Source organism: Mustela nivalis (assembly GCF_964662115.1).
Source record: "Mustela nivalis genome assembly, chromosome: 18".
NCBI lineage: Eukaryota > Metazoa > Chordata > Mammalia > Carnivora > Mustelidae > Mustela > Mustela nivalis.
This window is the reverse complement of record NC_139037.1, coordinates 42,173,103-42,200,997: the sequence shown is the minus strand read 5'-3', so window position 1 is coordinate 42,200,997 and position 27,895 is coordinate 42,173,103. Positions and strand designations below refer to the sequence as shown.

Here is a 27,895-nt window from a genome sequence, read left to right as displayed (position 1 = left end):
GGAGCTGGAGACTTGGGACGGCAGCCGGGGGAGGCAGGGTCTGGGTTTCTGGGCCACTGACCACATCAGCCTCCTCACTCTCCTGGCCTCCGGGAGCCCGCTACACTCTGAGCTGCTCTCCCCCCTGAGGGGCTGTGAATGGGGAGAGGAGAGCAGGGGTGGAGGTGGCAGGAGAGAAGAAGGGTGAGACTGAAGAGGAGGAAAGGAGAGAGACAGAGGGACCGACTCACGGGAAGAGAAGAAAACAGAGAAAGAGGAGACAAAATGGGCGAAGAGAGACAATAAGAAAAGCCAGAGACGTAGGGAGAAGGACCCAGCGAAAGACAGAAACAGAGAGGAGGCAGGCAGTGGACCCTTTGGGAGCCACAGGCAGAGGACCTGAGATGGCTTTGAGGACACCCGTCAGGGCTGCCCTGCTCCTCATGGGGCTGCTGACCACAGGTGAGTGGGATCCTGGCCCTGTGACTCAGTGGCAAGTGGCCCTCATTTTCCATTCATGTTCTCCAGACTGACCCCTCTTTCCTCTCCTGCTGACACCCCTGTGTCCCCAGGCCTGGCCCAGTTGCCGCTTCCTGCCTCAGCCCCGCGAGGCTTCTGGGCTCTACCTGAAAACTTGACGGTGGTGGAGGGGGCCACTGCTGAGCTGCGGTGTGGGGTCAGCGCCCCCGGCAGTGCGGTGCAATGGGCCAAAGATGGGCTACTCCTGGGGCCGGATCCCAGGATCCCCAGGTTCCCGAGGTATCACCTGAAAGGGGACCCTAGTAGAGGTAAGTGGTCAGGGCCCGAGACCCTGAACCACGAGCAGGGGCTGCCTAAGGTCCTGACCTGCGACCCTTGGTCTCGCCTGCAGGTGAATTCCACCTGCTTATTGAAGCGTGTGACCTCAGCGACGACGCAGAGTATGAGTGCCAGGTCGGCCGCTCGGAGACAGGCCCTGAGCTTGTGTCTCCCAGAGTGATCCTCTCCATCCTGGGTACGGGTGACAGACCCCCAGGATGCATGCATCCAGATTTCCATCCCTCTCCTGTCCTGGGGTCCATGATTCAAGCCCCCAGTCCCAGACCCAAGGTGCACATCTGATGAGCACTGAGACTCCAAACCCAAATCCTCATCTTTTTCTCAGTGGTGGCAGCTTACCTCACACCTTTTCTCACCAGTGCCCCCCAAGGTGCTCCAGCTGACCCCCGAGGCAGGGAGCACAGTCACGTGGGTTGCTGGGCAGGAGTACGTGGTCAGCTGCCTGTCTGGGGATGCAAAGCCAGCACCCGACATCACCTTCTTACAGAGTAAGTGTGGGTGAACTGGCAGGAGCCCCTGGGGAGGGGAGGGTGTCCTCCTAGAGGTCCCAGAAAATAAGATATTCCTGAGCGATGGGGATGCAGGAACGGACTTGGGGAGATATTGAGGCCAGTGTGAGACCCTGGAATGGGAGGGAACCTACAGGGAGAGACACCAAAGTGATTGCAGGACTGGCAGTCTGGGACTCAGGGAAGAGGCTGAGGCTCCAGACGGAGATATGGGTGTCATCACGGGTGCAGAAGCAAGAAGCAGGGTGATGGAGGTGGGTGACTCAACCCGGCCAGGTGGTGAGGGCAAGGGTGAGGCCCAGGACCTCCAGCATTCAGGGAGGCCTCGGTGGAGGTCAAACCGAGCTGGAGCTTTTCCCCTGGAACCAGGAGGGAGGGGGCACTGTGTCCACCCTAAGGATTTCCAGGCCATTCTCCACAGAATCGACCTTGGGGGGAACCTGGCATCCCTCTAGCCCTCTTGTTGCCTCCAGGCGGACAAACAGTTTCTGACACCTCTGCTAATGTGAACGCGGGGTCCCAGGAGAAGCTCTTCACCACGGAGGCCACAGCCAGGTATGAAATTTGCGATGCCCTCCCCTCAGCCTGACCCCCAAGTTTCTCTGTGAGAACTCCAAGCATGGAGATTAGAGTCAGGCATGAACATCTGGGACCTAATTGTTCACAACAACCCTCCAAAACTAGTTCCAGAGCATCAAGTACAAGGATTTGGGCCAGGAGAGGGCCTCTGGAATCCCAATTTTCACTGCTGACCACTGCCCCCCCCCCCAGATCTCTTCCATGGAATTCTAGATCCTAGAGGAAATCAGCAAAGAGACTTAGACCAGGTGTGGGAACCTGGGATCCCCCACCTCTTCTCCCTGAGTCCCCAAATTTCAGATGATGACTCTGACTCTAGAACTCCAACTTCTCATCCCAGGGTGACACCCCAGAGCTCAGATAATGGGCAGCTACTGGTCTGTGAGGCGTCCAGCCCAGCATTGGACACCCCTATCCGGGTCTCAGTCACCATGAATGTTCTGTGTAAGTGGGGAACTGAGTCAGCTGTGGGCACGGAGGATGCGAAGCAGGATTTAGGGGGTCCTGGGTGAGTGCAGAGATTAGGGAAGGTTCAGGTTATCAAGGAGAAACACGGGGTTTCAAGGGCAAATTGTGGGGTCTGGAAAGAATGGATGGGCTCCCCAGACCCACTGAGTGATTGCTGCTTCCCAGTCCCCCCAGGACCCCCGGTCATTGAATGGCCGGGCCTGGACGAGGGGCACGTGCGGGCAGGACAGAGCCTTGAGCTGTTGTGTGTGGCCCGAGGGGGAAATCCACCAGCCACACTGCAGTGGCTGAAGGTGAGGACAGAGGCCGGCCTGGGGATGGGAGGGGTAGCGGGGAGGTGGGGGGAGGAGCTGGCCCTGAGCAGGTGCGGCTCTCTCTCCATCTCCAGAATGGCCAGCCCATGTCCACAGCATGGGGCACGGAGCATGCTGAGGCGGTGGCCCGTAGCATGCTGGTGATGACCGTGCGACCGGAAGACCACGGGGCGAGGCTCAGCTGTGAGGCCCAAAACAGCGTATCTACGGGGATCCAGGAACGCGGGGTCACGCTGCAGGTCACCTGTGAGTCCTGATCCCAGCTGCCCATCTGTCACTCCGTTCCCCAGAGAACCATCTGTTTGTGCCCCCAAATCATGCCTATCTGATGCCAAAGACCTTGTTATCTGTCCCCAGTCCCCTGTCGGGGCCGGTCTGTGAGGCATCCAGCCAAGTTTCACGTCTCTCCTCTGCCCGTCATCCCTGCAGTCCCCCCCAGTGCCATTACCATCTTGGGATCCGCATCCCAGTCCGAGAACAAGAACGTTTCGCTCTCCTGCGTCACCAAGTCCAGTCGCCCACGGGTCCTGTTGCGATGGTGGCTGGGCTGGCGGCAGCTGGTGCCCACGGAAGAGATGGTCATGGATGTGAGGCAGTGGCCAGACTCCTGGGTCTGAGGGAGGAGGGAGCCGAGGGCACAACTCCTGGATCTGGGAGAGGATGGGCCTGGCAGCCTGGGTGACTGAGTCTGGCCTCCAGGGTCTCACAGAGGAGGGGGTGGAGATGCTTTCTGTGTCCTTGCTAGGGCCTGGGGTGAGCCCAGACCTTGGGTACCGGGGATGGGAGTGCTGTTGTTGCCAAGTCTGCAGCTCGCTCCTTGGCAGGGCCTGCATGGCGGCCACATCTCCATGTCCAACCTCACGTTCCTGGTGCGGCGAGAAGACAATGGTCTGACTCTCACGTGTGAGGCCTTTAGCGAGGCCTTCACCAAAGAGACCTTCAAGAAGTCACTCACCCTGAATGTGAAATGTGAGTGAGCCTCCACCCTTGCCCCCCCCCGGGGTGCCCCATTCCTTAGAGACCCTCCCCCCAACCCTCAGGCCCAACGCAGAGAGAAAAGCCACTCTTCTTGCTTTCCTCACAGATCCTGCCCAGAAGTTGTGGATAGAGGGCCCCCCAGAGGGACAACGCCTCCGGGCTGGGACTCGAGTGAGGCTGGTGTGTCTGGCCATTGGAGGCAACCCAGAACCCTCTCTTACCTGGCTCAAGGTTGGTGCCAAACAAGGGCTTAGGGAGGTGGCCAGAAAGGGCTGTGGGGTGGGGTTGCGGAAGACAGAGCCCCTTTCTGTCTCCTCCAGAGTCTTCGGAAATGTTGGAAAAATGTGAATTTCTTGAAAAATACTAAAGAGTTTGAGTTTTGGTAGGGAACTGGAAAAGACACAAATGCCATTAGGATGAAACGGAATCCTAGGAAAACTCTGGGAATTCTGGAGAAAAGGCAATTAATTTCATCAAAAGTAAAGGAAATTCTGGTTAAATCTTAGGGATTCAGGGGCGCCTGGGTGGCTCAGTGGGTTAAGCCGCTGCCTTCGGCTCAGGTCATGATCCCAGGGTCCTGGGATCGAGCCCCACGTCGGGCTCTCTGCTCATCGGGGAGCCTGCTTCCTCCTCTCTCTCTGCCTGCCTCTCTGCCTACTTATAATCTCTATCTGTCAAATAAATAAATAAAAAATCTTAAAAAAAAAATCTTAGGGATTCAGACGAAATGGCTGGAATTTTAGGGAAGGAACAAGTATTGCAGGTCCCAGGACAATGATGGGCAAAGGCTAGAAATTTGGGGGAAAGACTAATTATTCCACAGAACTTGAAAATTTATTAATATAAAATTCCGTTCATGGGATTTGGAGGTAAGAAAGTGAAATTCCATTAAAATTAAAAGAAATTCAGGACACCTGGGTGGCTTAGTCAGTTAAGCATCTGCCTTTGGCTCAGGTCATGATCTCAAGGTTCTGGGATTGAGTCAGGATCCCTGCTCAGCAAGGAGCCTGCTTCTCCCTCTGCCTGCCACCCCCACTGCTTGTACTCTCAAGCTCGCTTTCTCTCCCTCTCTCTCTCTTGCTCGCTCTCTGGTACATAAATAAATAAATAAAATCTTAAAAAAAAAAAAACCACAACAAACCTTGGGGTGCCTGGGTGGCTCAGTGGGTTAAAGCCTCTGCCTTCAGCTTAGGTCATGATCTCAGGGTCCCAGGATCAAGCCCTGCATCCAGCTCTCTGCTCAGCAGGGAGCCTGCTTCCTTCCCCTCCCATCCCCTCTGTCTACTTGTGATCTCTGTCTGTCAAATGAATAAATAAAATCTTAAAAAAAAAAAAACCTTGAGGGGCGCCTGGGTGGCTCAGTGGGTTAAGCCGCTGCCTTCGGCTCAGGTCATGATCTCAGGGTCCTGGGATCGAGTCCCGCGTCGGGCTCTTCTGCTCAGCAGGGAGCCTGCTTCCTCCTCTCTCTCTCTCTGCCTGCCTCTCTGCCTACTTGTGATCTCTCTCTGTCGAATAAATAAATAAAATCTTTAAAAAAAAAACCTTGACTAAAATAAAATAAAATAAAATAAATTCTGAGCGAATTCTGAGAAAATCCTGGGAACTTAGGGGGTAGTGAAAATTCCAGGGGAAAGACTAGGAATTATAGAAATGAAATTTAATTGGGTGAGTTGGGGGAAAATGCCAAGAATTTGGTCAATACAAAGGATTCTAGTAAAAGACTAGTGTAAGGGACACCTGGGTGGCTCAGTGGATCAAAGCCTCTGCCTTCGGTTCAGGTCATGATCCGAGGATCCTGGAATTGAGCCCTGCATCCGGCTCTCTCAGCAGGGAGCCTGCTTCCTCCACTCTCTCTGCCTGCTTCTTTGCCTGCTTGTGATCTCTGTCTGTCAAATAAATAAATAAAATCTTAAAAAAAAAAAAAGACTAGTGTAATAAGGGAATATTGGGAAAAGATTCAGAAATCTGTGAAAGACTATGAAATTAAGGGAACAATCGAAGGAAATTTGGGGGGAAAGTGGGAATTTTAAGAAAAAGAACTAAAGATAGGAAAAGATGAAGAAATTCTGGGAAAGGCTTGGGGATTCCATGGGACTTTCCTGGCGTGTGGTTGTTTGCTTAGTTGGAATGGATTTTGAGGAGTGGAGGGGAAGGTCAGCAGGGGGCACCAACCATTGCTGGCCTCCAGAGAGCCGTGAAGGTGGGGCGCAGAGATGGGGCGTGGGACTGGAGGTGGGTTCCCTCTGCAAAACCTCAGGGCTCTGGTGACCCAGGATAGGCTCTGGGGCCCCTGGTGGGAGGTGCTCTATTCTAGTCCCCATTCCTCTACCTTAGCTGGGTTCCAGGGGAAGGAGGCCCCTTTTCCTCATCACACGAATGGGGCTGTTTCTGGGGTAATGGCAGGGCAAGGCGGTCCCCCAGTCAGTGTTTGTCCTCAGGATTCCCGGACGGTGACCGAACCGCGGCAGCCCCAGGAGCCGCGGCGGGTGCAGCTGGGAAGTCTGGAGAAGTCAGGGAGCACGTTCTCCCGAGAGCTTGTACTGATCACGGGTCCATCCGACAACCAGGCGAAGTTCACGTGCAAGGCGGGTCAACTCAGCGCATCCACGCAGCTTGTGGTGCAGTGTGAGTGCGCTCCCAGCCAGGGTCTGGGGGAGGGCTTGGTCGCGGCAGGGAACTAAGCCAGAGCCAGGCTGCGGGACAGTGCATACATACCGAGAGCCAGGACGCTGCTGCAGAGCCTGGGATCTAGGCAAGGCGGATGCAGTTCTGAGTCTTTCTCTTCTGGTCTGTTCTTGAAGTTCCCCCTACCAACGTGACGATCTTGGCCAACGCCACAGCTCTGCGCCCAGGGGATGCGTTAAACTTAACTTGCGTCAGTGTTAGCAGCAACCCTCCCGTCAATTTATCGTGGGATAAGGAAGGGGAGAGGTGAGAGCACCAGTGGCCCCTCCTCTGTCTGGTTCTGGTCAGGCCCCTTCACGGTTTGTGCCCTCCTCCCCACCCCTGGCTGGTGTCCTGTCCTGTACCTACCACTCCTCTGGCTCTGATTTCATCTCTGTGCTAGCCCTGACCTGACCCTACCACCCCTCCTCCGGCCACAGGCTGGAAAGCGTGGCCACACCACCCCGTAGTGCCCCATTCAAAGGCTCTGCAGCAGCTAGGAGCATCCTTCTGAGACTGTCATCCCGAGACCACGGCCACCGAGTGACCTGCCAAGCCCACAGCCCTGAACTACGGGAAACCATGAGCGCCTTCTACCGCCTCAACGTGTTGTGTATGTGGAACCCCTCTTGATTTCCTCCCAACCTTACACTACTTGGGTCTTTACCTTGACACCGTCCTTTATCTCCATTCTAAAGCTTGAAACTTTCCTGATCTTTATCATGGACCCTGGCTCTACACCAATTCCTATCCTGCACAACCTCTGTTTTGCCTTCTATTCTAACCCCTGCTGTGAACCCTCCTGAACTTCTCTCCAACTTTTTTTTTTTTTTTTTGCATTTTAAAAAATTAACGTATAATGTATTATTTGCCCCAGGGGTACAGGTCTGTGGATCATCAGGCTTACACATTTCACAGCACTCACTATAGCACATACCTTCCCCAGTGTCCATAACCCAGCCAGCCTATCACTACCTCCCCACCCCCCAGCAACCCTCAGTTTGCTTCATGAGGTTAAGTCTCTCTTATGGTTTGTCTCCCTCCCAATCCCATCTTTTTTTTTTTTTTAAGATGTTTTTATTTATTTGTTTGACAGCTAGAGATCACAGAGAGGTAGGCGGTTGGGGGGGGGGAAGCAGGCTCCCCACTGAGCAGAGAGCCCAACGAGGGGCTCGATCCTAGGAACCCGGGACCATGACCCGAGCCGAAGGCAGAGGCTTTAACCCATTGAGCCACCCAGGCGCCCCATCTCCCAATCCCATCTTGTTTCATTTTCTCCCTCCCTACCCCCCATGACCCCCCTTCCTGCCTCTCAAATTCCTCATATCAGTGAGATCATAGGATAATTGTCTTTTTCTGGTTGATTTATTTCACTTAACATAATACCCTCTAATTCCATCCACATCATTGCAAATAGAAAGAGTTCATTCCTTTTGATGGCTGCATAGTATTCCAGTGTGTGTGTGTGTGTGTGTGTGTGTGTGTGTGTCCACGTCTTCTTTATCCATTCATCTGTTGATGGACATCTAAGTTCTTTCCATAGTTTGGCTGTTGTGGACATTGCTGCTATAAACATTCAGGTACATGTGCCCCTTTGGATCACTACATTTGTATCTTTAGGGTAAATACCCAGTAGGGTGATTGCTGGGTCATAAGATAGCTCTATTTTTAACTTTTTGAGGAATCTCCATACTATTTTCCAGAGTGGCTACACCAGCTTGCATTCCCACCAACAGTGTAGGAGGGTTCCCCTTTTTCTGCACCCTTGCCAAGTTCTGTCATTTCCTGACTTGTTAATTTTAGCCATTCTGACTGGTGTGAGGTGGTATCTTATTGTGGTTTTGATTTGTATTTCCCTGATGCCGAGTGATGTTGAGCAATTTTTCTTGTGTCTATTGGCCATTTGGATGTCTTCTTTGCTGAAATTCATGTTCATGTCTTCAACTGTTCATGTCTTCTGCCCATTTCTTGGTTGGATTATCTGTTCTTTGAGTGTTGAGTTTGCTAAGTTCTTTTTTTTTTTTTTTTTTTTTTGAGTTTGCTAAGTTCTTTATAGATTTTGTATACTAGCCCCTTTTCTGATATGTCATTTGTGAATATCTTCTCCCATTCTGTCAGTTGTCTTTTGGTTTTGTTGACTGTTTCCTTTGCTGTGTAAAAGCTTTTTATCTTGATGAAGTCTCAATAGTTCATTTTTTGCCCTTGTTTCCCTTGCTTTTGGTGATGTTTCTAGGAAGAAGTTGCTGAGGTTGAGGTTGAAGAGGTTGCTGCCTATGTTCTCCTCAAGGATTTTGATTGATTCCTGTCTCACATTGAGGACTTTCATCCATTTGGAGTCTGTTTTTGTGTGTGCAGTGTAAGGAAATGGTCCGGTTTTATTCTCCTGCGTGTGGCTGTCCAATATTCCCAGCACCATTCGCTGAAGAGACTTTTTTTTCCATTGGGCATTCTTTTTTGCTTTGTTGAGGATTAGTTGACTATAGAGTTGAGGGTCCCTTTCTGGGCTCTCTATTCTGTTTCATTGATCTATGTGTCTGTTTTTGTGCTAAGTACCATACTGTCTTGATGATGACAGCTTTGTAATAGAGTTTGAAGTCTGGAATTGTGATGCTGCCACCTTTGGTTTTATTTTTCAACATTCCTATGGCTATTTGGGGGCTTTTCTGGTTCCATATAAATTTTGGGATTATTTGTTTCATTTCTTTGAAAAAAATTGATGGTATTTTGATAGGGATTCATTAAATGTGTGGATTGCTTTAGGTAACATAGACATTTTTCACAATATTTGTTCTTCCAATCCATGAGCATGGAATGTTTTTCCGTTTCTTTGTGTCTTCCTCAATTTCTTCCATGAGTACTTTATAGTTTTCTTCCAAAGACTTTATACAGAGTATTTGTCTCTTTGATTACATTTATTCTTAGGTATCTTATGATTTTGGGTGCAACTGTAAATGGGATGGACTGCTTAATTTCTCTTTCTTCTGTCTTGCTGTTGGTGTATAGAAATGCAACTGATTTCCATGCATTAATTTCATATCCTGACACTTTACTGAAATCCTATATGAGTTCTAGCTGTTTTGGAGTACAGTCTTTGGGTTTTCCACATAAAGTATCATATCATCTGCAAAGAGTGAGAGTTGGACTTCTTCTTTGCCAACTTGGTTGCCTTTTATTTCTTTTTGTTGTCTGATTGCTGAGGCTAGGACTTCCAGTACTATATTGAATATCAGTGGTGATAGTGGACATCCCTGCCATATTCCTGACCTTAGGGGAAAAGCTCTCAGTTTTTCCCCATTGAGAACGCTATTTGTTGTGGGTTTTTCATAGATGGTTTTGATGATATTGAGGTATGTACTCTCTATGCCTACACTGTGAAGAGTTTGGATCAAGAATTTTGTCAAATGCTTTTTCAGCATCTACTGAGAGTATCATATGGTTATTGTTCTTTCTTTTATTGATGTATTTTATCACATTGATTGATTTGCAGATGTTGAGCCAACCTTGCAGCCCAGGAATAAATCCCACTTGGTCGTGGTGAATAATCCTTTTAATGTACTATTAGAGCCAATTGGCTATATTTTGGTGAGAATTTTTACATCTGTGTTCATCAAGGATATTGGTCTGTAATTCTCCTTTTTGATGGGGTCTTTGTCTGGTTTTTGGATTAAGGTAATGCTGGCCTCATAAAATGAGTTTGGAAGTTTTCCTTCCATTTCTATTTTTTGGAACAGTTTCAGGAGAAGAGGTACTAATTCTTCTTTAAATGTTTGGTAGAATTCCTCTGGGAAGCCATCTGGCCCTGGGCTCTTGCTTTTTGGGAGATTTTTGATGACTGCTTCAATCTCCTTACTGGTTATGGGTCTGTTCAGGTTTTCTATTTCTTCCTGGTTCAGTTTTGGTAGCACATACGTCTCTAGGAATGCATCCATTCTTCCAGATTGTCAAATTTGCTGGAGTATAGTAATATGTTCATAATATGGTTTTATAATTGTATTTCTTTGGTGTTGGTTGAGCTCTCCTCTTTCATTCATGATTTTATTAATTTGGGTCCTTCCTCTTTTCTTTTTGATAAGTCTGGCCAGGGCTTTATCAATCTTATTAATTCTTTCAGAGAACCAGCTCTTAGTTTCACTGATTTGTTCTACTTTTCTTTTGGTTTCTATTCCATTGATTTCTGCTCTGATCTTTATTACTTCTCATCTCCTGCTGGGTTTAGGTTTTCTTTGCTGTTCTTTCTCCAGCTCCTTTAGGGGTGGGGTTAGGTTGTGTATTTGATAACTTTCTTGTTTATTTCATTTTTTTAAAAAAAGATTTTATTTATTTATTTGACAGACAGAGATCACTAGTAGGCAGAGAGACAGGCAGAGAGAGAGGAAGGGAAGCAGTCTCCTGGTCAAGCAGAGAGCCCAATGCGGGGCTCAATCTCAGGACCCTGGGATCACGACCTGAGCCAAAGGCAGAGGCTTTAACCCACTGAGCCACCCAGGCACCCCTCTTTTTTAAAAGATTTTATTTATTTATTTGACACAGAGAGAGAGATCACAAGTAGACAGAGAGAATGGGGGAAGCAGGCTCTCCACTGAGTAGAGAGGCCAATGTAGGACTCGATCCTGGGGCCCTGAGATCATGACCTGAGCTGAAGGCAGAAGCTTAACCCACTGAGCCACACAGGTGCCCCACCTTTCTTGTTTCTTGAGAAATAGCTTGTATTGCTATATACTTTCCTCTCAGGACCACCTTTACTGTGTCCCAAAGATTTTGAACAGTTGTGTTTTCATTTTTATTTGTTTCCATGAATTTTTTAAATTTATTATTTAATTTTCTGGTTGACCCATTCATTCTTTAGTAGGATGCTCTTTAGCCTCCATGTATTTGAGTTCTTTCCAACTTTCCTCTTGCAATTGAATTCTAGTTTCAGAGCATTGCAGTCTGAAAATATGCAGGGAATGATCCTAATCTTTTGGTACTGGTTGAGACCTGATTTGTGACCCAGGATGTGATCTATTCTGGAGAATGTTCTATGTGTACTAGAGAAGAATGTGTATTCTGTTGTTTTGGGATGGTATGTTCTAAATATATCTGGTATTCCCATCTGGTCCAGTGTGTCATTTAAAGCCTTTATTTCCTTGTTGATCTTTTGCTTAGATGATCTGTCCATTTTGTTAAGGGGGGGTGTTAAAGTCCTCCACTATTATTGTATTATTGTTGATGTGTTTCTTTGATTTTGTAATTGTTATTATTCATTATTAATTGGTTCATATAATTGGCTGCTCCCATATTAGGGGTATAGATATTTAAAATTTTTAGATCTTCTTGCTGGACAGGCCTTTTAAGTATGATATAGTGTCCTTCCTCATCTCTTACTATAGTCTTTGGCTTAAAATCTAATTTATCTGATATAAGGATTGCCACACCAGCTTTCTTTTGATGTCCATTAGCATGGTAAATTGTTTTCCACCCCCTTTAAATCTGGAGGTGTCTTTGGGTCTAAAATGAGTTTCTTGTAGACAGCATATCAATGGGTCTTGTTTGTTTATCCATTCTGATACCTTATGTCTTTTGATTGGAACATTTAGCTCATTTACATTCAGGGTAACTATTGAAAGATATGAATTTAGTGCCATTGTATTGCCTGTAAGGTGACTGTTACTGTATATTGTCTCTCTGTTCCTTTCTGGTCTGTTACTTTTAGGCTCTCTCTTTGCTCAGAGGACCCCTTTCGATATTTCCTATAGGGCTGGCTTGTTGTTTGCAAATTCTTTTAGTTTTTGATTGTCCTGGAAGCTTGTCTCTCCTTCTATTTTCAATGAGAACCTAGCTGAATATAGTATTCTTGGCTGCGTATTTTTCTTGTTTAGTGCTCTGAATATATCATGTCAGTCCTTTCTGGTCTGCCAGGTCTCTGTGGATAGGTCTGCTGCCAATCTAATATTTCTACTGCTGTGTGTTACAGACCTCTTGTCCTGAGCTGCTTTCAGGATTTCAGGATTTTCTCTTTGTCGCTGAGACTTGTAAGTTTTACTATTAGATGACAGGGTATGGACCCATTTTTATTGATTTTGAGGGGGGTTCTTTGTGCCCCTTGGATTTTGATGCTTGTTCCCTTTGCCATTTATGGAAAGTCTTTGCTATAATTTGTTCCAATATACCTTCTGACCCCCTTTCTCTTTCTTCTTCTTCTGGGATCCCAATTATTCTATTTATTTATTTTCTTTTTTAGAGAGAGAGAGAGAATGAGAGAGAGCATGAAAGGGGAGAAGGTCAGAGGGAGAACCAGACTCCCTGCAGAGCTGGGAGCCAGATTCAGGACTCAGTCCCATGACTCTGGGATCATGACCTGAGCCAAAGGCAGTGGCTTAACCAACTGATCCACTTAGGTGCCCCAGGGATCTCAATTATTCTAATATTGTTTCATCTTATGGTATCACTTAGATCTCGAATTCTCCCCTCATGGTTCATTAGTCGTTTATCTCTCTTTTTCTCAGGTTCTTTATTCTCCATTATTTGGTCTTCTGTATTACCAATTCTCTCTTCTACCTCATTCATCCTAGCAGTAAGAGCCTCCATTTTTTATTGCACCTCAGTAATAGCTTTTTTTAAAATTTCAACTAAGTTAGATTTTAGTTCTTTTATTTCTCCAAAAAGGGATTTTTATCTCTCCAGGAAGCGATTCTCTAGTATCTTCCATGCTTTTTTTGAGCCCAGCTAGCACCTTGGTAATCATCATTCTGATCTCTGGTTCTAACATCTTACTAATGTCTGAATTGATTAGGTCCCTAGCTGTTGGTACTGCTTATGTTATTTTTTTTTTTTTTGAGGTGAGTTTTTCCACCTTGTCATTTTATCTAGATAAGAATAGATGAATGAGAGAACAAAATACTAACAGGGTAGCAACAACCCCCAGAAAAATATACACTAACCAAATTGGAAGAGACCCAAAACTCGGGGGTGGGGGAGAAGAAAAAAAAAAAAAACATGTATATATATATATATTAGACTGCTGAAAAGAACAGAGCTACACACTTGATTTGGGGTGTTTTAAAGAAAGAAAAACTTACATATATACAAAAATAAGGGTAATCATGATGAAGGGATAGAATATGTCTGTAAAGATGAAAATTTTAAAAAAAATTCTAAAAAAGGAATTGATAAGAAGTAGTTGAAAAAAGAAAAAAAAGAGGAAAGAATGCGATCAGGCTGGAGACTAGAACAAAGCCATGCACTAGATTTAGGGTATATTTTGATCTAGTAGAGGAAATTGTATCCCAAAATTATAAAGAAAAAAAAATCTTTACGTATACAAAAAAATAAGGTTAAATACAATGAAGGGATAAAATATAACTATAACAATGAAAATTTAAAAGGTTTTTAAAATGGTATTGATAAGATAAAATTGTTTAAAAATGTTAAAATAGGAAAGAGGAAAAAAATTAAAAGATAGAATAAGAAAAAATAAAATTTTAAAAATTTAACTTTGAAAGACTAAAAGATCATGGGAAAAAAACATGAATTCTATGTGTTGCCTTCCCCTAGCTCTGGAGTTCCACAGATCTCATTGATTGGTGAACTTGGTCTTGGCTCGCTGATCTTGTTGATATTCTGGGGGAGGGGTCTGTTACTATGATGCTCAAATGTCTTTGCCCCAGATTGAATTGCACTGCCCTTGCTGGGGGCCAGGCTAAGAAATCTGCTCAGGTTTGCTCTCTGGAGTTTTTGTTCCCTATAAGTTTTCCATAGAGCTTTCCTGTTTCCTGTTTTCCTGAACATCCTCCTTAGAGGATGGGAATGAAAATGGCAGCCTCCCAATTTCTAGCCCAGAGGAGATGAGAGCTCAGGCCCCACTCCTCAATGTGCCCTCAGAGAAAAGCCATCAATCCCCCCCATCTCCCTGGTCTCTGGCCATGTTCCAAGATCACCCAGCCTGTGACGGAGCATTTCTATCTCTGGCACACTACCCGTTTGGAGTCTCCAAACCCAGCAGATTCCTGCAGAGTGCTTTCATGCTGCTCCTCCCAGAGGAAAAAGGAGGGGGTCTCCCCAGGTTTGCCACTTGTGGGGTCCCTGCTCGAAGAGCAGTGGTTCGACTGTGCCACGGATCACAGTTTAAGGTAACTCTGAGCTGAGAGCTCACTCCTCGGCTCTGTCTCTGTAGCTGGCTTCCTGCTCTGATACTTGGGAGCTCTGCTACACTCAGACACCCTTGATCATTCTGTGACCTGGCAGAACCTGAGACCAAACTGTCTCTGCAAGGGTTTTACTTCCCACTTAGCCTCTGGAGTGACGTCCCTCAATGGAGCAGACTTCTAAAAGTTCTAATTTTGTGCTCTGCTGCTCCACCACTTGCCAGGAGCTGGCCCTCCTCCCGAGGTCTATCTTCCTGTATATCATTTTGGATTCACTTCTCCGCATGTCCTACCTTCCGGAAAGTGGTTGGTTTTCTGTTCTAGAGTTGCTGCTCTTCCTCTCTTCTATCTCCTGTTGAGTTTTTAGGTGTTCAGAATGGTTTTATAACTATGTAGCTGAACTCTTGGGACCTGATATTTCGGTCTCCTACTCCTCAGCCATCTTGCTCTGGAGGCCTTCTCTCCATCTTTTCTTTTTTTATTTTTTTAAGATTTTATTTATTTATTTGAGAGAGAGACAATGAGAGAGAGCATGAGTGAGGAGAAGGTCAGAGGGAGAATCAGACTCCCCATGGAGCTGGGAGCACTATGCAGGACTTGATCCCAGGACTCCGGGATCATGACCTGAGCCAAAGAGACAGTCGTCCAACCAACTGAGCCACCCAGGCGTCCCTTCTCTCCATCTTTTAACCTGACTCTAGCCTTTACTCTCTTCCTAAGCTAGATCCTAACCTCTATCCTGAACTCATAATAGCTGAGCTCATCTCTGAATACCTTGTCCACAACCTTCAGTCTATTCATGACTCCAACTTTAACCCTTATACCTCATCTCAAATCCATCCCAGAACCCAACCTTTACAACAATCTTGACTCTTGGTGGCGCCCTTCCCACAGACCCTCCGGAGTTCCTGGGAGAGCAAGTGTTTGTGGTGACTGCGGTGGAGCAGGGCGAGGCACTGCTGCCAGTGTCTGTATCTGCCAACCCTGCCCCTGAGGCCTTCAACTGGACCTTCCGTGGCTACCGCCTCAGCCCAGGTGCGTGGAGAGGCCACAGAAAGGGGTGCAGGTCTCCCGTACCGGAGAGACAGGCTCCTCACACTGATCTCCCCCAGCTGGTGGCCCGCGGCATCGCATCCTGTCTGGTGGAGCCCTGCAGTTATGGAATGTGACCCGCGCTGACGACGGCTTCTATCAGCTGCATTGCCAGAACTCGGAGGGCACCGCTGAAACTCTAGTGCGGCTGGATGTACACTGTGAGGCCCCATCATCAACCTAGGAAACTAAGGAGTTCTGGGAACCCCGCCCCCCTGCTAACCACACCCACTCAGGGACTCTTGCCCAATGTGGAGTCTCGTCTTGTGGAAGCTCTGCCTACCTAGGGATGTCCACTCATCCTGAAAGCCTCTCATTTTGGGATCCTCCACTGTGATGGAGTCATTCCCACTTTGGGAACTCTACCCACTAGAGAGACCTTACGTGGAATCTGCTCAGACAGGGGACCACCTACATGGGACTCAGTCTCATCAGGAAGCCCTGGGGTGCCTGGGCAGGTCAGTCAGCCAGGCATCTGACTTTTGATTTCAGCTCAGATCATGATCTCAGGGTCCTGAGATTGAGCCCTGGCTCCTCTGTGCTCAGGGTGAAGCCTGCTTAAGACTTCAGATTCTCTCTCCCTCTCCCTCTGCACACATGAGCTCTGTGTATGCAGGAGCTCTCTCCCTCTTTCTCTGTCTCTCAAAAAACAAACAAACAAACAAACAAAGGAGTGGGGAGGCACCTGGGTGGCTCAGGAGGTTAAGCCTTTGCCTTCGGCTCAGGTCATGATCTCAGGGTCCTCGGATCCAGCCCCACATCAGCCTCTCTGCTCAGCGGAGAGCCTACTTATCCCTCTCTCTCTCTCTGCCTGCCTCTCTGCCTACTTGTGATCTCTGTCTGTCAAATAAATAAATAAAATCTTAAAAAAAAATAGAAAGAAAGGAAGGAAGCCAAACCCACTGTGGAAGATCCACTTCCATACAATCCTGGAACTCCACCAGACCTCCTCTTGTCACCACAGAGGCACAGTATGGTGGAGGGTGGGGGAATGCCTCACTAACCCTGAGAGCTTTACTCCAAGTGCTCTGCATAAAGGGCAGACTGCATACCTGTGACTTTCCTGAGCACCTCTAAGACACCTCTCCCACCTGGGGCCTTCTCCCACCATCATCTATCTGTATGGCACAAGTGCCTTCCCCAATTCCTTGCCTCTTCAGATGCTCCCACTATCCGAGCTCTCCAGGACCCAACTGAGGTGAATATTGGGGGTTCTGTGGACATAGTCTGCACCGTTGATGCCAATCCCATCCTTCCAGAGATGTTCAGCTGGGAGAGGCTGGTAAGGATCCAACCTTTGGTCAATGGAGGTGGGGGCTGGTGGATGTGGTTTCTTGACTGTGAGCTCCTTGGGGGGAGGGATCACAGCTATATGATCCTATATAATGATATATTTGTTGGGACATCCTCCAAGAACTAACTAACTGTTGAATGGCAGATGAATGGATGCATGAGTGGGTAGGTAAACAAATGAGTGGGTGGCAGGTGGATGGATAGGTAGGTAGATGGTACATAAATGGAGGGAAGAACATATGGACAAACAGACAAGTGAATAGATAAATGATGAATAGATGAGTGACTAAATAGTTGAATGAGAGAAATGAATAGATAAATTGACTATATTAGAGGGTACATAGATAGATAAATACACCATTAGTAGGGCACCTGGGTGGCTCAGTGGGTTGAGCCTCTGCCTTTGGCTTGGGTCATGATCTCAGGGTCTTGGGATGAAGCCCCGCATCAGACTCTCTGCTCAGTGAGGAGCCTGGTTCCCCCTCTCTTTCTGCCTGCCTCTCTGCCCACTTGTGATCTCTCTTTCTGGCAAATAAATAAATAAATAAATAAAATCTTTAAAAAAATAAGCCATCAGTGGAAAGATGTCTGTGAAAGAATGATGGATGGATGTATGGATGGATGGATGGATAGGCAGATGGATGGATGGATGCATGGGTCAATGGAGAGACGGATAAACAGTAGTAGTTAAATCAACTGATGAACATTTGCATGTACTTATGGGTATGTGCATGTATGAGTAAATAGAAGGGGTGAATGGGTAGAGAGATGGAAGGGTGGATAGGTGGAAGGCAGAACGAAGATAAATGAATGGATGAATGCACAAAAGGATGACGGAGAGGTAGATGAATGGATAGATAAATGAATAAATCAATGCAGAGATGGATGGTTAAATAGATGGTGGATGGGTAGATAGGTCATTCTGAGCATGAATGATTGGGTAAATTAATGGGTGAATAATTTTCTTGATTGGTGGATGAATGGATGGGCCCAGGAATAAATGCGTGGATAGATGGATGGATGACTCAGGGAATGGAAAGATGGGGGAATGATTTCTTTGCTAGATCTATGGAGGATGACTGTGTCTGGAAGAATAAAGATGGACCCAGTTTGGGGGAGAATGAGGCTGGGGCCAGACTTGATGGGGGGAGCATCTCCTGTATCTTGTGCCTCAAGGGAGAAGAGGAGGAGGACCAGAGCCTGGAGGACATGGAGAAAATGTCAAAGGGAGCCACAGGGCGTCTTCGAATTCACCATGCCAAACTGGCCCAGGCTGGTGCTTACCAGTGCATTGTGGACAATGGAGTGGCACCTCCAGCCCGAGGACTGGTCCGACTTGTTGTCAGATGTGAGTAACACCCAAACTCTGATTTTAAGGCCTCCACTAAACTCACATCTCTCATGTCCTTCCACATACCTCATTTGACCAACAACCCCTTCTAGTTCCTCCCCAGGTGGAGCACCCCACTCCCCTAACTAAGGTGGCTGCAGCTGGAGACAGCACCAGTTCTGCCACCCTCCACTGTCGTGCCCGAGGTGTCCCCAACATCGTCTTCACTTGGACCAAAAATGGAGTCCCTCTGGATCTCCAGGATCCCAGGTGACTGAAGGCCTAGCCAGGGAGCACACTAGTCCTAACTTTGGTCCTCCAACCCCAGTTACCTTTCCTGAACTCTGTCCCACTCCCCGCCCTAGGTACACAGAGCATACATACCACCAGGGTGGCATCCACAGCAGTCTCCTGACCATTGCCAACGTGTCTGCAGCCCAGGACTACGCCCTCTTCACTTGCACAGCCACCAACACCCTTGGCTCCGATCACACCAACATTCAACTCGTCAGCATCAGTATGGTGGGAGTGGGCTGTGAGGGTGTTGGGCAGATGCTCCCTGGGTCTATCTGCAAGTCTAGTTGGCCCAGAAAGGCAGTGTTCCCCAAACCTGAGAAGTGTTTATGAACGGAGATGGAGTTTTAGCCTGCCTTGAAAATACTAGTGGAGACTGGATCTTCAGGGAACCTCACAACAAGGAAAAGAAGTGGGGGATTATTGGCCCAAGTAATTAAAAAGTAGGTTGTCAGGAGTTGCTGGATTTAGGTTCAGCTATCATCAAGAACTATCTGACTCTTAGGTCTGCTTTTCTGTGTTGGTTTTATTCTAAGGCTCTTCATAGAGGCTGTTAGACTTCCCAGGGGAAATGGAATTTTTTTCTCTTCCTAACAGTGGTATGAAATTACTAGACTTATGATTTATTGGCTCTATTCAGGTCACATCCCACCCCTATACCAACCCTGTGGTCAGGGAAGGCGACATCCTGGTTGGCTTGGCTCAGTCATGTATCTCTCCTACAAGGAGTGGGGTCATTTCCATCAGAAGTACCTGGTCTGAGAATGTGGACAAGTGGTTTTCCAAAGGATACTCAGGGTTCTGCAACCAGAAGAAACAAGGAATGAATGTGACATAGGCACCAAAAAACTCACACAAGGAACGTATGTCATATACAGCCAGGGCTGATAATTGTCAAGTCTATTTGCAAATTTGCCTACATGCTAAAATTTATTTGTAACTCCCAAATCAATACTCCTGCTGCTTTCTTGGTCATTTGGGAATATGTACAGAGCAGATAAAAAAAATTGAGTCACCCAATGAACATATTTTCGGTTGGGTTAGAACAAGGTGACACTCTGCTTTCTTGCCCCAGCTTTCACACTATAAGGAAATGTCCTCTCTGTAGTCTATTTAGTCCCACATGTATTGCACTTTTGTGCTTTTTGTTAGTGATTTTGCTATTTAAAGTGGCCCTTAGCTATAGTGCTGATATGCTGTCTAGGGTTCCTAAGGATAGGGAGAAAACACTTCTGTTGGATAAGCTTCATTCAAACATGAATTGTAACACTGTTTGGCAATGAGCCAAACACTGTGAGCTCAATGTTAATGAATCAATAAGATACATTAAATAATGTGTCTTAAACAGAAACACACAAAAAAACAAGGTCATGTATTGATTGGTTGATGAAAATTTTGTGACGGGAGGTTCACAGGAACCTAACTGTATTTCCCCCAGAAGCAATGATTTGATGTTCTGTAATTCAGTGTTCATACCAACTTTATAGAACATAACCACCGCTAATTATAAGAATCGACTATATATTTAAAATCATTCTTAGAAAAACCTGGAAGGAATCTCCTTTTGTAGCCTCTGACTACTCCCCTCATCCTTTTCCTCAAAGGCCGCCCGGATCCCCCAACAGGATTAAAGGTTGTGAGCATGACCCCGTATTCAGTGGGGTTGGAATGGAAACCTGGCTTTGATGGGGGTTTGCCACAGAGGTTCCAGATCAGGTGGGTCCCCGTCAGGGCAGGAAGAGATGGAAGCCAGCAGGGTTGGGGCACCTCCCCGAATGACTACTCTCCTTTTCATGCAGATATGAGGCACTGGAGACTTCAGGGTTCCTCTATGTGGATGTCCTACCACCCGAGGCCACCACCTTCACCCTGACTGGACTGCAGCCCTCTACACGATACAGAATCTGGCTGCTGGCCAGCAATGCCCTAGGGGACAGCGGAGTAACTGACAAGGGGTCCCAGATCACTATCACAACCCCAGGTGGGAAGGGACAATCTTGAGCAGGTTGCAGAGCTCCTCAGGGGACTTATGAAGTGATACAGGGATGTAGATACTCTTCCCTTTTTATAGATGAAGAAACTGAAGACCAAAATGCTAAGCAAAGTGCTGAGGCTCCCACAGCTAGAAGGAGGTAAAGATGAGACTGGAACTCAGGCAGATGAACTCCAGGAACCAGTTTTTAGCCACTAAATGATTCTGTCTGAATGTGGTTAATGAGAAGGGGAAATTAGAAAAATGTTTGTATTCAATGGAAGGAAAACATGGAAATTGTGGGGTGCAGCTAAAGCAGTGTGAGCAGGACATTTACAACATTAAGTGCTCGTTTAGATTTTTAAAAAGGTTTCAGACTGATGCTTAATTTCCATCTTAAGAAATTAAAAAAAGAAGAGTAAATTAAACCCAGGGCAAACAGAAGGGAGGAAATAATAAAGAACAAAAATCAATGAACTAGAAAACAGAAAAACCATAGAGAAAAATCAATGAGAACTAAAGTTGTTGCTTTGAAAATGTCAAATAACTTTTATAAAGCAAATCAAGGTGAAAAAGAGAGAAGACACAACTATACCCGTATCAGGAACAACAGGGGGCATTACTACTAATCCTACAGGCATTAAGGGGAAGTTAGGGATAATTACAGGCAACCTGATGCCAATAAATTCAGCAACTTTGATGAAAGGGACAAATTCCTTCATATGACTAATGAGAACACTTGAGTGGCTCATCACACAAAGGCTGGTTTAGGTAAGCCGGGATTCAGGTCCCAAGCCCTGCCGCTTCCTAATCATGAGACCCTGGGCAAGTTACTTAACACTTTCGAGCCTCAGTGTCTAAAGATAAGGTATCTCAGATATCTGTGCCTGTTACTGAAAGTAAGGTCTCTCTCAGTCAGTTGTGAGGATTAAATAAATTAATCTATCTACAGTGCTTAGAATGGGGACTCGAATAAAATAAGTGCTATGTAAATATTGATTTAAAGAAACTTCTGTTTACTTTGCCCCATTAAAGCTCCCTCTTTCTGTCTTTCCCTTCCTTACAGAGCAGCCTTCTTCCTAATGAAAGTAAGGAACTTCATCCTTTCCTTCTCTTTCTTTCACCCATTACCATCTTCCCTCTAAATACTAAAGCATGAGCACACTCATTTACTTGCTCTAGAACTAATACCTCAATTAAGACATTCTGAGGGCCCAGCATCTTTTTTGGTCAACCTCCAACATTGATAATTTGGGCAAAAGGGATCTTCCATACCATAAAGCACTCATCAACGATAATCATCATCTTCATCATCATTATTATTATTGGCATTAGAATGGCTATTAATAGTATTGCCATTATTATCAGCAATTTGCAGGTCTCTTTGAAGTAGTCCTAAGAAGCCATAAGTTAGTACCTCAAAATGGGTTGAAAAGCTTAATAGGAAACTGTGAAATATTTAAGGCTTACCCAGATTCTTGGTGTTAATTCACAATCACTGTATCTACCCCCACCCCCAGGTCTAGACCAGCCTTCTGGAGAGCCTGACCACCAGCTGCCCACAGAGCAGCCTGAAGGTAAGTTTTCAATCCCTTGAATATTCCTCTCTCCCCTGAGGATGGAGCCTTCTGGTTTCCAACCCCACCAGCTCTGTATGTGGCCACAGCCACTTAAGACTTAGCTCTGTCCAGGGCGCCTGGGTGGCTCAGTGGATTAAAGCCTCTGCCTTCGGCTCAGGTCATGATCCCAGGGTCCTGGGATGGAGTCCTGCATCAGGCTCTCTGCTCAGCAGGTAGCCTGCTTCTCTTTCTCTCTCTGCCTGCCTCTCTGCCTACTTATGATCTCTGTCTGTCAAATAAATAAATAAAATCTTAAAAAAAAAAAGACTTAGCTCTGTCCCTAAGCTCTTTCTCTTTCTGGATGTGACACACTTTCTCTCTGCTTAATGCAGTTTAATACTGAAAGAATTAGCTGATTCTATGCCCTGTGCAGAGCCTGTATCAGTTGGCTTAAAAAGAGAGAGAGAGAGAGAGAGAGATTCATTTATTTATATTAGAGAGAGAGAGCAAGCAAGCAGGGAGAGGGAAAATCAGAGAATCTTAAGCAGATTCCCCACTAAGCATGGAACCAGAGGTGGGAGCCTGAGGCAGAACCCCACACAAGGCTGAGACAGGTCTGGACATGGGCAGTCGTGGAGCCCTAAGCAGTACTCGATCTCACGACCCTGAGATCAGGGCCTGAGCTGAAACCAAGAGTCAGATACTTAACTGACTGCACCACCCAGGTGCTCCTTTACATTTGGCTTTTTTTTTTTTTAAGTGTAATTTTTGCTTTAGTCATATCTTTTTTTTTTTAAGATTTTATTTATTTGTTTGACAGAGAGAGATCACAAGTAGGCAGAGAGGCAGGCAGAGAGAGAGAGAGGAGGAAGCAGGCTCCCTGCTGAGCAGAGAGCCCGACGCGGGACTCGATCCCAGGACTCTGAGATCATGACCTGAGCCAAAGGCAGTGGCTTAACCCACTGAGCCACCCAGGCGCCCTACATTTGGCTTTTGATGCAAAATCAACCACTTCAAACATGGGCACTTATAATAACAACCATAGTTTCTCTTGATTCTATGAGTGGCTGAACAGTTCTGGTCTGGGATAAAGGTAGCTGGATGTACGGCTGGGACCGGTTGATCTAGGAGGTCTCCTCCTCACATATCTAACAATTTGGTTCTTGGTTGGGACAATGGAGATAGCTGGGCCACATGTCTCTCCTTGACTTGTTCACATGGAGGTGGTCAGAGGAATCCCAAGAGCAGCAGGACTGGGCAAACACTTTCGAGCTCCTGATTCTGTCACATTTGATATTGTCTTATGGGCTGAAACAAGTGACATGTCTCAACTCACACTCATTGTGTAAGGGGACTACTCAAGAGTATAGTTACAGGGGCGCCTGGGTGGCTCAGTGGGTTAAAGCCTCTACCTTCGGCTCAGGTCGTGATCCCGGGATCCTGGGATCAAGCTGACATCGGGCTCTCTGCTCGCCAGGGAGCCTGCTTCCCATCTCTCTCTGCCTGCCTCTCTGCCTATTTGTGATCTCTGTCTGTCAAATAAATAAATAAATATCTTTAAAAAAAAAGAGTGTGGTTACAGGGAGAGAATTATGACCATTTTGCTAACAATTCCCCTTCAAAGCCTGAGAAGAAGGTTGCAAGTGACAGAAATTCAGCTGTTGTGCGCAATAAAAAGAATTGCTTGGCTGGTGAGGTTGAAAACTTCAATAGGTGCTCATGATTTTCATGAAGGACCTATTTCTCACTCTCTCTCAACTTTACCTTCATCGTTGATGGCTTCCTTCTCAGATTCTTTCATCAAGAGGGCAAAGAAGTACCTACGCTACTCCACATACCTTCAACTTTGTTCCACTTCTCAGCAGCCAGCACAGAAGTGTCCTAAATGTTCTGGCAAAAATCTACGTTGGGCCAAATGCTGGATGGGTCTTAACTGATCACTGCGGAAAGAGGAATGGGTGCTCTTAGCAGCCAGGGAGGTCCACATGTCCTCTATGGAGATCTATGGGAATATACAGCCCAAGAGTGAGGAAGGGGTTATTTCCTCAAAGGAAAATGAGTGCTGTTAGCGGAAGATGGGGAGATGGATGCTGAGCAGATGTCTGCTTAGAAGGATTTAGTCTTGTCCTTAGGGATATGGCAAAGGACTCCAATATTACCTTGAATGGAAGTTTGTGCAAAGGGGAAGTCATTTGAGAAGAAAATCAGTTGAGAAGACAGGACATTTAGGACAGACATTTGACTCTTCCAAAGCTTAGGGATGTGGCTTTAGCTCAGTGATTCTGGAAACAACTCCACTGGTTAGTTTGTGTGGCTGAGGGGTCCAATACCAGGGTCTATGGTTGATGGGCAAGGCTGAAAACATGGGAAGAGGTCTTGAACGCCCAGCTGGAGCTCCTACCTCAGGCTACACACAGGGCTCACGCAAAGGTAGGAATCACTGTTAGTGGTTTGACTTTTGAAAGAAGCCATCTGCCCTGAGGTGGCAAGAAGGAGTGGACTTGGAAATCTCTGCCCATGTCCTTCCTTGACCTATGAAGAAGGGCTTTGCTTAGTCCGAATTGGGCTTTCTCAGAGAATGCTCCTTAGGGCCTAGAGCCAATTGTTTTAGGTTCACTGGAGATATGTTCTTCCCCCAGGACCCCCAGGGCTGCCCCTGCTGCCTGTGCTGTTTGCTGTTGGGGGTCTTTTGCTGCTTTCTAACATCTCCTGTGTTGGGGGATTCCTGTGGCGGCGGAGACTGAGGCGTCTTGCTGAAGGTGAGGAGAGACCATTCTTCCCCTACAGGGATATTGGCCCAACGGTGACAGAGAGCCCTGGGGCTGCTCCGTATTAGTCTCCTAGGGCCTGTTGGCCAGAGGAAGGGTGTCTCTGATCCCTTTTTACCTACTTTCCTCAGGCATCTCAGAGAAGACAGAGGCAGGGTAAGTGGGAATATTTTTCTGTAAGAAAGGCTCTGAGGAAGGAGGTTTGGGGATGAGAGGTGTCAGAGTCAACACCCAGCTGCCCTCCATATCTCTGTCCTGGAAGGTCAGAGGATGATCGAGTCAGGAATGAATACGAGGACAGCCAGTGGACTGGAGACAGGGACACGCGAAGCTCCACGGTGAGTGGGGATAGTCTCAAAAGTTCTGCTGACAGGGAACTGCAGACTAACATTCTGTTATTAACTTCAGGGTAATCGCGGTCTTTCCTGGGAACTATGGAGCCAGAGGATAGAAAAGATTTTATCTGTGTTTTTGTGTGTGTGTGTGGGGGGGGCTGTTGATAGGTTAGCACAATGGATGTAGAGCCATATTACCACTCCATGAAGAACTTCAGCCCCCAGCTACCACCAACACTGGAGGAGGTATCTTATCCCCGAGGTGAGTCATGACCATATCAGAACTCCCTCTGCTCATAGATACCCCTGACATCTGGACAGGTGCCCTGATCATCCCTTCCAACTCCAGGTTTCACACATCTTGAAGAGGAAGATATGGCTTTTCCTGGACACCTGTATGATGAGGTGGAAAGACTGTATGCCCCAACTGGGGCCTGGCGACCCCTCTACGATGAAGTACCAATGGTGAGTTGATTTGTATCAGCAGAAGTCTTTCCTGGCTAGTGGTAGAAACCCACCTCCTACTGTTCATATTAGTTAAGGGTAAGCTAGACACCGTAGCACAAAAGCCTGGCTATGATCCTATTTCCTCTCACATGGCAATCAGAGGTGAATGACCCTGTTGCACATGGTTATTCCAGAACTCAACTTCTTTCCACTGCGTTCCTCTGCCATCCTCTAGTGCATTGTTCAAGTTTGCATAGATAGGCTAGTTCACTGTGGGTTTCAACTGGTGGGAGAGGGAAAAAGAGAGTGTGGTGAAGGTACAACCCTGGCCTATGGGCCCAGGCCCAGACATGGTTCACTCTACTCCTTCCCACTCTACTTCCTACACAGTCAAATAGTCACACCTAACTGTAAAGGAGACTAAGAAATATAGTCCATCTTGGCAGCTGTATGCCTCACCAAACTTCTATTACCAAGGAGGAAGGAAGCTATGCATTCTGCTGGATAATTAGCCTTCTCCACTACACTGGTTAAGCAGACAGATATAGAGAAATACATCTTTAGCCCACTCAATTGAAAAGTCAAGGAACAAAATAGACTCCAGGCTGTACCCAGATGGACCCAGTTTCCTCCCTAGAGATGTCCTTAGAAAATGCAGATTTGTATCCTATTAGACTGGTAACCTCCAGAGCAAGAGAGTGTCTCTTTTCCAATAGCTCTAAAGTTCCAGAGCTCACACTCTATTAGTCTAGCTTTGGTCACATATTTATTGCTGGACGACTGAGGCAGGGGAAAGACTGTGCTAATCAGACAGGTCAGGACTGGTGTCCAGCTATGGCATGAGAGAGTAGGGGCCATCCACTGGACTGAGTAAGAGAGGAACAGAGAGTCCGAGGGAAGTGAGGATGGTGACTGGGCAAGGCGATAACAACGGACCCTTTGTCTATCAACAACCCCCACCTACTGTAAGGGGGGTAGCACAGAACGCTTGACTTTCTGTGTGGCCTTAGCTGATGCTTTGGGATCTCTGGGCCAAGGATTTCCCTCTGTAGCTCTGTCCCAGACGGTGCACTGTTCTCACAATCGTGGGGGGAAAATGGGCATTACAATGCTGTCCGTGGTGCTGAACCACACATGCCCTCTGAAGCGGAGATGCAGTCTGCACACTTTCTCTGTAAAGGTCCAGAGAGTAAATCCTTTGGGCATTGCAGGACATGCTGTCCTCTTCGAAACTACTCAGCTCAGCTGCTGTCATGTAAAAGCAGCCACAGATAGTACATAAGTGAAAAAGTGTGGCTCAGTTCCAAGAAAACTTGATTTTTAGACACTGAAATTTGAACTTCATATAATTTTCATATGTCATAAATATTCTTCATTTGATATTTTACCATCAATTAAAATATGTAAAACCATTCTTAACCCCAGGCAGTATGAAAACAAGCAGCAGGCTGTATTTGGCCCATGGGCAAATCAGCTCTAAAGTTTGTTGAGCTAAAACAACTCTTTCCTCTGAATCCTAGGGCAAAGCACATCCCCAGTAAAGACCTCTCTACATGGTGATTTTTGTCTTCTATTTTGATGAAAATTTTGAAATTTATAGGATGAACAGAATCTTGACTCACATTCCACTCCAATTCCCTATATCATGCACTTTTAAAAGTTTCATATTTCTGACATTTAAATTATTTTTCTGACAGAAATCATGAGTTATCTTAGACGTGCTTAAAAATAACTACTTAGTGAGGTTAGGAGGTGAAAAAAGATGGAGATATAGATAAACCAAGATCGACCAAGAGTTGATATTGTTGAGGTTAGGTGATGGATACAGGGAGGTTCGTGATGGAAGCTCACTATAATTGCTCTCCTCTTTGTATTTGTTGGATCCCCCCATAATTAGAAACTAAAACTTTTTTTTTTTTTTTTTTTTGGAAGTTGAGAGGGAGTGTGTATCCTTCCTAGAGCTGTAATGATGACCCACAGGGCATCTTTCTATGGTTCCAACTCCACCTTTGCTTGTCAGGGCCCCTGCGACCCCTGCTGGCCTGGGGAGACATATGAGGACTCAAGAGGAATCTATGATCGGGTGGCAGGAGACTTGGACCCTATGGAACCTGATTCTCTCCCCTTTGAGCTGAGGGGACATCTGGTGTGAGAGCCTTCTCAACACCCCTTTCCTACACCAGCAGGACACAATATTCCAATGGCCCTTTTTGCTCCAACATCGGCTGAGCTTGTTAAGTGGGCTCCACAAGACACAAAGGGACAGGACTATTTTCAGGAGAGTTGTGTGTAAGTGACAGCGGATGATTCAAGCTGGTGTCAACAAAGCTCGTATAAATAAGCCAGCTCTGGGAACTGACTTTAGAAACTAA

At 46.6% G+C, this 27,895-nt stretch overlaps 1 protein-coding gene across 1 annotated transcript; it reads left to right on the top strand.

The window, feature by feature from the left end:
- The first annotated feature begins 193 nt into the window (after nt 1-193).
- Nucleotides 194-27,895, top strand: NPHS1 (NPHS1 adhesion molecule, nephrin). The gene is made up of 29 exons (XM_082708778.1): nt 194-441; nt 552-767; nt 851-973; nt 1,158-1,286; nt 1,781-1,862; nt 2,227-2,330; nt 2,520-2,647; nt 2,743-2,914; nt 3,098-3,255; nt 3,493-3,637; nt 3,753-3,877; nt 6,085-6,271; nt 6,448-6,577; nt 6,751-6,923; nt 15,328-15,468; nt 15,546-15,686; nt 16,686-16,807; nt 17,995-18,166; nt 18,262-18,418; nt 18,514-18,665; nt 20,047-20,158; nt 20,242-20,423; nt 21,935-21,991; nt 24,613-24,732; nt 24,873-24,897; nt 25,004-25,079; nt 25,245-25,338; nt 25,426-25,541; nt 27,544-27,895. Exons 1-29 carry the CDS (start codon nt 384-386, stop codon nt 27,673-27,675), a joined length of 3,729 nt encoding a protein of 1,242 aa, XP_082564904.1. The 5' UTR covers nt 194-383; the 3' UTR covers nt 27,676-27,895.

Coding starts and splice junctions, on each gene's coding strand:
- NPHS1 (XM_082708778.1), top strand. CDS start 384: ATGGCTTTGAGGACACCCGTCAGGGCTGCCCTGCTCCTCATGGGGCTG. Junction 974..1,157: donor AGTGATCCTCTCCATCCTGG/GTACGGGTGACA, acceptor TTTTCTCACCAG/TGCCCCCCAAGGTGCTCCAG. Junction 3,638..3,752: donor ACTCACCCTGAATGTGAAAT/GTGAGTGAGCCT, acceptor CTTTCCTCACAG/ATCCTGCCCAGAAGTTGTGG.